Source organism: Acyrthosiphon pisum, chromosome A2 (genome assembly GCF_005508785.2).
Source record: "Acyrthosiphon pisum isolate AL4f chromosome A2, pea_aphid_22Mar2018_4r6ur, whole genome shotgun sequence".
Lineage (NCBI taxonomy): Eukaryota > Metazoa > Arthropoda > Insecta > Hemiptera > Aphididae > Acyrthosiphon > Acyrthosiphon pisum.
Window position 1 is genome coordinate 88331532 of NC_042495.1, and position 8103 is coordinate 88339634.

The 8103-nt window shown below is 30.8% G+C and overlaps 1 protein-coding gene across 2 annotated transcripts; it reads right to left on the reverse strand.

The window, feature by feature from the left end:
- Positions 1-452: 452 nt before the first annotated feature.
- On the reverse strand, positions 453-6160 carry LOC100167559 (cyclin-dependent kinase 1). 2 transcript variants are annotated; one of them, XM_001951822.5, is made up of 7 exons: positions 6003-6160; positions 3565-3768; positions 3352-3487; positions 3130-3288; positions 1534-1697; positions 994-1135; positions 766-933 (listed from the first exon to the last, which is right to left on the reverse strand). In XM_001951822.5, the coding sequence occupies exons 2-7, from the start codon at positions 3756-3758 to the stop codon at positions 817-819; spliced, it is 912 nt and encodes a 303-aa protein (XP_001951857.1). In that variant the 5' UTR covers positions 3759-3768; positions 6003-6160; the 3' UTR covers positions 766-816. The 2 variants fall into 2 exon arrangements, with proteins under 2 accessions (XP_016663039.1, XP_001951857.1); XM_016807550.2 differs by lacking the exon at positions 6003-6160 and having other exon boundaries at positions 453-933; positions 3565-3767.
- Positions 6161-8103: the final 1943 nt, after the last annotated feature.

Consider the following 8103-nt stretch of genomic DNA (forward strand, 5'->3'; position numbering starts at 1 on the left):
TATACGGATTGCACGTCTATTAGTATAAGGTCTATGATTATAATACACTACAAGTAGTTTTTGTGGGCATGTTGAAGGTTTGGATGTTTTACATTATATCAACAATTTCATTCTATTGATATGTTATGAATATTCGTATCTATAAGACGACTTATTTGAGGTGTCACGTGCGAACACTTTTGCTAAAAAAATAATTGGTAAATTTACTGGTAATTTATCTTACCGGTAAAAACATACCAAACTTACATCTCTAAAATGTCTATGGCTAAGCAATATATTGGACTATTCAATAAAAAAAAGTAATTTATATAATTCCTGACTCCCATTTAAAACTATCTTTTTTAATTGAAAAAAAATGTTGGTCACCTTAAAAGATATTTAAACTTTCACACAAACAACAATTAATATATTTGGCATTTTATTTTATTCAATATAAATTACAGTTTAGAGTTTTAATAAACATTATACCTAACTATTGAAAATTTAAATGTAATAACAATTTTTTGGATAAAAAAAAAAAATTTAAAGATTGTTTTGTATGAATTAGTCTAGATGGTCATAGACCTAAAATAGCTCTTTTGATGTGCTCCATCTGTCTGGTTACAATTAACATCAGTCTGCAATGGTGTACATGTTCAGAAATGAGGGGAGTGGGAACAGTGCACCGGAATGTTTATAACAGTTATTAGTTTTATATTAAGTTGTTATAAAAGTAGAAAAAAAAAACTTTAAAATGTATAGTTATATTTTAAAAACAAGATAATTAAAACTTATAATCATCGATTAAAATTATTATTAATACATGCAAATAAACATTTAAAACTTAATCTCAGGAAGAGCTGGTAAAATACTTTTATTTAAATCCTTGAAATAACTATGTTGGAGTGAATCTCTTGCATTGATTCGTTTGCTTGGATCATAAACCAACATTTGCTAATAAAAAAATATTATATATTAAGTATGAAATAAGATAAGTTAGTTATTTTAAATTACCCGCATTAAGTCCACTCCACCAGAACTGAGGTTTTTAACTGAATCTGCCAACATATTATCACTCCATTTTGGAAAAGTCGGCTTATAATCCTTAAGATCGGAAACTCCTGGCCATGTATCTTCAGTCGGAGTAGTCAAAATCCTATAAAATTTTATTTTAAACAATTGTGTTCACTAAATAAGAACAATGACTAAAATTAACAGAAATACATTGATAAATCACTACTTTAATTTATAATTCTAAATGTTAATGATATGAACAACTCTGATACACGTTGACACAAGTAATTAAATATTAGGTCTTAAGTCATCTATGGAGCAAGTGGGGTTTGTCATGTTGTTACTAATGGTTGGTGAATTATTTTTAATGTAGAAAAATGGTTGAAAGCTATGTTTGAATGTCTTATTAATTGTTATACAGTGCCCAGGTGTTTATTTTATGTTAAATAGTATAAGCTTAAAACTGTGTTTGAGTGTCTAGTTATCAGTCATCTTGTTAATTCATTTTTTCCCTCATAAATCATATAAGTCATAATTTACCTGAAAATACGAAACAATTGATCAATTTCTGAATCTCCCTGAAATAATGGTTTTCCTTGTGCCATTTCTGCAAATATACATCCTATAGACCAAACATCAATTGGACAACCGTAACGTTGTGTGTTTAACAATACCTCTGGAGCTCTGTACCATAGTGTTACTACCTAAAATAATTATTTCTTATTATTGCCTGGGATATTTTACAAATAATTATAGGGGTTTGTAAGTTCATTCATTAAAAAACAATTGTATACGAATATAACTAGGGTCCTAAAAATGAACAAATATGTACCAACTTAAATATGTAGTAAAAAATCTTTAACTATGCATGTATCAATACACTGAAAAGTATAAACTCATAAATGTTAACATTATTAGCATCCCCATATTTTTAATTTTAAACTTCTTTAAAAAAATACATTCATTTTATTTATGCGTTCGTTTATAGTCAATTACTCTATAATTAAAGACTAGTGGGTCGACTATTATAATTAATGTCTTATTTTGAATCATTAATTAATCTTCATATTGATTATATTTTTAAAGTTCTAAAACAAATATTGTTTTGATAGACACAAAAAAAAATTTGTACCAACCCACTTACACCAACATCAACAAAACCATTAACATCAATTAAAATAATTTAAATGAATGATCATGTCCAAATTTCCCAAAAACTTTTGAAATATGCTACAATTAATTAGTAAACAAAATGTCATCTTGAAGCAAATTTCTATTTTACCTAGCTTTTAATATCTTACTTGCCATGATTGATACGCAAATTTATAAATTTATGAGCTTTGGTAATTATATTGGGACTAAAAAATAATTATTATGTGAGGAAAGTATATTATATCTTGTATTAATTTGTATGCACAATAATTTAATTCCAAAGAGGACGTTGTACCTGAATACTAACACATAATGTACCAAAATGAACATTCAGCAGTTCCAATTTTGTATTGTTAGCTTAAACGTTAGAGTGATTTGACGTATTATCAAACTTCAATGAGAGAATACAGATAATGTTCTTACATTTAAATTTGATCGTAGGTACGTTCACTCTAATATTGTAGTTAACCACACAAAATTGGAATTGCTCTATGTACATTGTAATATATTATGCATTAGTAAGTTGGAGACAGCACACATGGATAGGACATCCTCTTAACAAGTAAAAAATAAATTAAATTAATTGAAATTTGTCATCTGTCCAAAATGGTACACACATTGTAAACAATATTTCCAAAAATGCGACTAACATTAACATATACTGTATGAATTATTAAAAAAAAATAAAAATAAAAAAACAATTTTAAAATAAATAATTTTAGAATATCCAATGATCCAATGATAGACAATTAGTAGTTCAGCAGTGATACACAAACTTATAGTTACTTATGAGGTATATAAGAATATAAAATGTATTTAAGTTTTACCATGAATTAACCAATTAAGTGTAATTAGAAAATACGTGGTTCTTTTTGGTAAATAAAATGGGCAGATAAAAGTATAAAACAAATAAAATCATTAAGCACTTTCTTAAAAAAAAAACAGTTATCAATCCAGAAATATTGAATAAATATTTGTAAATACCTCATGAGTGTACACACGTATTGGCAAACCAAAAGTACGACCCAAACCAAAATCAGCAACTTTCAGTATATTGTGCTTAGTGTCGATTAAGATATTTTGTGGTTTAAGATCTCTATGTAAAATTCGTCTCACATGGCAAAAATATATAGCAACTAATAACTGTAAAAAATTAAAAATATTAATTTTATTAAGGTATTGTTTCGGGATATGAAAAATTATTACCTGATAAGTGAATGACTTTGTAGTAATTTCATCCAAATGTTTTTTAGGCCTTGAATCAATAAATTTTTTTAAATCCATAGGAACAAACTCAAATACAAGATATAATCTTGAATCATCCATGAGAATTTCTCGCAAACTATTCATATAAAATATCAATATTATATAATGTAAATACTAAATACACCTGAGTAAATTTTAAATCTAAAACATTACTTCACAATATTAGGGTGATTGAGTTCCTTCAAAATACTAATTTCTCGAATGGCTGTAGCAGGTATACCTTCGTCTTCCATTTCCATGCGTATTTTCTTCACAGCAACAATTTCTTTTGATGAAAGTTCCATACATTTGTATACGACACCATATGTTCCCTCTCCAATTTTTTCCAGTTTATCATAATTATCCATTTTAACAATTCTAAAAAAAAAAGATTAGGTATATAATTTAAAAAATATGTAGGTATGTAATATTGTAATTCTATGTTGATTTTCACATCTCGCTCGTTAACATTATCATAAGTGCTCGGACAAAATTAAATTTTATACATTATACCATAATGTATACAAATATATTTATATCAAAAAATAAAATCATGTCTCCTCATTCTCTTCTCTGTTCTAAATGTATTCATCACTAAAGGTACCATTACTTCCATCTCTACTATCAGCTCTATAATTTCCTCATTAGTTCAATCTTGATTTATAATTGTTCATATTTATAACTGTCCCCTATTAATTATATACTGAACCATCTATTTACTATTAAATATATGCCTAGTATAAATTTACATATATTTAATTTCATATAATTTTAGATTAAGATTCTAGATATCAGATTCAAATTGCCGACAAATTTTTTCTTAGGAGTTTAGGTAATTTAAACTTGCTATGTTTTAAAATGGTTTTTTAAATAAATACATTGAAACTTGTCATGTAATCAGTGTTTGACTTGGCAAAATTAGGGGCAAAAAGTAGGGGGACTCTGTTAACTTTTAAAAAAAGAGAATCCCCATCACTTGTTAAACATTATTGAGTCTTCACACTCCCAAATTCCACTTTTTAAATCATATAAAAAAAATGTATAAATTTTAAAAAAAATATAAAATAATAATATTATATGACAGGTAATTACTGAAGGTACTTATTATATAATATATTATAGTAATACATAATAACAAACCCAAAAGAATAATAAAAGTAAATCAAGTAGTTAAGAAATAATTAGTTAGGTAATGTTAGTAAAAATATTACCTACTATTAAAAATAATAGAAAATTAACCGGGGTACTCCCCCTGCGTCACCTCACAAGTCGAGCACTGCATGTAATTTGTTTTTCTAATCTAGGAATTGAGCACCCAAGATCTTAGATCTACCCACCTATACTCTGTTCCATCTGAGAGTGAACCACTTGGTTGACCAAAACACGTTTTTTCCGCGCATTCACACCACAATCCGGACACCGGTGGGAGCTTTAACACAGGCACCCGACGACTGACAATGACTGTCCACCAATCACAGAACGCATAGCCATCACTTGAGGGGTCAGTCACTGTTCGGTGGCTCAGTCTGCGTGCGCGAAAGCGGTTCACTCTTAGACAGTGGTTGATTTGGAAATATAAAAGAAGGGGGACTCTGCTGATGTTGGATAAACGAACGTTCCACACAAAATAATCGTTACATTGCCGTGGAGGGCAAAGCTCTCCACACCTCCCTCTCCACCCATCAACTTATCACACCAAAACAATATCAAATTTATTCGAAAAATACATATAGAAAGAAAAACACTTTTTAAAGGGGGGTCATTTTTCGATTTTCTCAATAGTACTTTAATGCCACGGGAAAAACCACCGACAAATTACAAAAAAACCGCTAAAAATGGGATTTTAATTTCTAACGCTTTGTTTATCAGTTATCACAATACAAACAAATAAAAATAAAAATAACGATTATAGTTATTTTGTTATAATTTATAATATTAATTCAACTAACAGGCTATAATAAAATATTGTGTACCTATTAAGTAAATTTGGCATCAGGAAATCACGATTTACAAATTCACTAGCTTATGTTGGGTTCCCAGCATTCCGTTTCAAATAAATAGAAGGGGTACGCTGAAAAAAAATTTAAAAAGAAGAGGACTCTGTCCCCCTGCGTCCCCCCCCCAAATCAACCACTGCTCTTAGATGGAACAGAGTATACTAAAACCCCAAACTGAGATATTATTAGGTAGTGATTGTCATGATGTATTCAATGGCAATAACCATACTACCTATATATACCTATGCTAGGTTAAACCGGTGTGAAAAATAACGCACCGGGATGATTGGACCATATTATCATTTACATGGGTTCATTATTCTGGTTAGGCATAACGGGAGATAATTTGTAAACCGTTCTAGTTTAACGAGTTTCTAGATAGTGTTCAGAACAGCAGAATGTTATTCAGGCACTTCCGGATTCGATCGGAGAACTCCTAGAGCGCAAGTTTACATGATCTATCGAGGTGAACAGCGAAAACCAAACAATATCAACACGGGGTTAGGCGAAATCTCAAAATGCCGAGGCCAGCGCGGGCCCAACTTGAATAAAACTATTTTCGAATCAGTAACGGACATTTATATTACCTACTTAATACTAATGAACTGGACTTACTTAATTGATTGTCGGACAGTAAATAAAAACGCAGTGGCTATTTTCACGTCCGAGAAAATCCTTTCTAAAAGGCGAAACAAACGACAAGAAAATTCAACGTGCACTCACGTCATCTCACCACGATTATAAAGTACCATAATAAGAACTTTTAATCTTTATAATCGTGCATTTCACTAATAAACTATTAATGTTGCATTACAGTTGCATGTTACAGTGTTGCCAGGTTAAACATGTTGAATGTTCAGACAATTATCATAAATAGTTCGTATTTGTTTGTATCACGAATAATAATATAATTATCTTAAGCCATGGTTTGTATCTCCAAAACTTTCTTGATTTTTAATTTTTTGAAATATAACTGATATCACATCCAAGCGGTATAACAATTTGAATCAGGAAAAATGTCGGTGTGAACAGCCTCACGAAAAATCATAACCGGAGAGCGGACGCTGTTGTTTGGGCAGGGGCGCCCGCAGAAAGCTCAGTGGGTGCAAAATTAAATGTATGTTATATACATGGTCACATATTCATAGGCGCAAATAGACAAATTATTTTGGGGGGACCAAAGTCCCTCCTATAATATTTTCTAAGAATTATATATGCTCAGTACTAATTACTGACTTTTGAACTTGGCAGAAATTTAGGGGGACTAAGTCTGCCCCAAGCCCCCACCTATTTGCGCCAATGCGCATATTTGACATATTTACATTAGGTACTATTTTTGTTCATTAAAAAAATCCTTGTGGGTGCAACGGCACCTCTTTACATGCACCCCTGTGTTTGGGGTATTGTTAGATTCACTGCATTGGCTAGGAGAAGATTTTTAGAACTTTACCTTTAATAGTTAATTTACTACAGAACCTTTTTTTTTTTTTTGTCATATTTGTTTTTATTTGTACAATCTGTATAAAAAAATATTTACAATAAGTACAATGGAGATAATGATAATATATTGGTAATTGGACATGGTTGACTTGTTGAAGAGACTATTCATTAATAGCACTTCATGGCAGGATGGTGGACTAGTCAACTAGTCGACTAGTAAGTCACGGCACCAGCTACGCTTTAAACGTCGGCCAGGGTCGCCCGGGATTGTTCGGCAAGATAGGTTTTGGATGAGAGGGTTTCGGTGATTTGAAAGTTTAAGGTGGAAACGTTTATATAGGGTTTTGGCGACGTTTTTTACTGTCGGAATGAGGAGGTCCCTGTGGAGGGTATCATTTGTAACATAAAAAGGGGCTTTAGTTATCTGCCTGAGGCATTTGGATTGAAATGTTTGGATTCGGTTTATATTGGAGTCTTTGGCTGAACCCCAGAGTTGGATTCCGTAGGTCCAGATAGGTTTGAGGAGTACTTTGTACATGAGGATTTTATTGTGTAGTGAGAGATGTTTGGATGATAGGAGGAGGCGAAGTTGTCTTTGACGATTATTTAGAACAAGTCGTTTGTTACGTATGTGGGTGGCCCACGTGAGTCGACGATCTAGGCATAAGCCTAGGTAACGGACAGAACGGCATATAACTCAAATTATTATAACTCAATAACACCCAAATATTCAAACAATTTTATAATCTAAGAGGAGCAAAATATATGGGTATTACATTAGATAGGTAGGTAACAATAATGCTTTCATTAAACATTTTTTCTATAAACAATTTTTTGGACATAATTAACGCAAAAAAGTTTTACTGGCCCTGATTTTTCGATTGGAAATTTGGTCAATTTGGTAGGTACTTTTAAAAGGTAATTATTCTGTGTAAGAAAAAACTAAACATAAGTACTGAATAAAATAATATATTTTAGCTTAACATCAAGTTCAGGACGATATTTTCATTGCGATGATTTATCATTGTCTTCAAATGTAACGTACGTATCCTTATGGTCAACCCAACTACTTAATAAGATATTGTATTTATTAAGTATACATTTACCTACAGTATATTATGTTATGGTTGAAGTATGGAATTTGAGAATTGTGTACATAGTTCAATCGATTAGGGTTTGCAATGTGAAAATTATAATAATATATCCTCAGTGGCGTGTATATGGTGGTGGTGGTTAACCCCTTCTCCCAGAAATTGAATCTTATATACGCCACTGT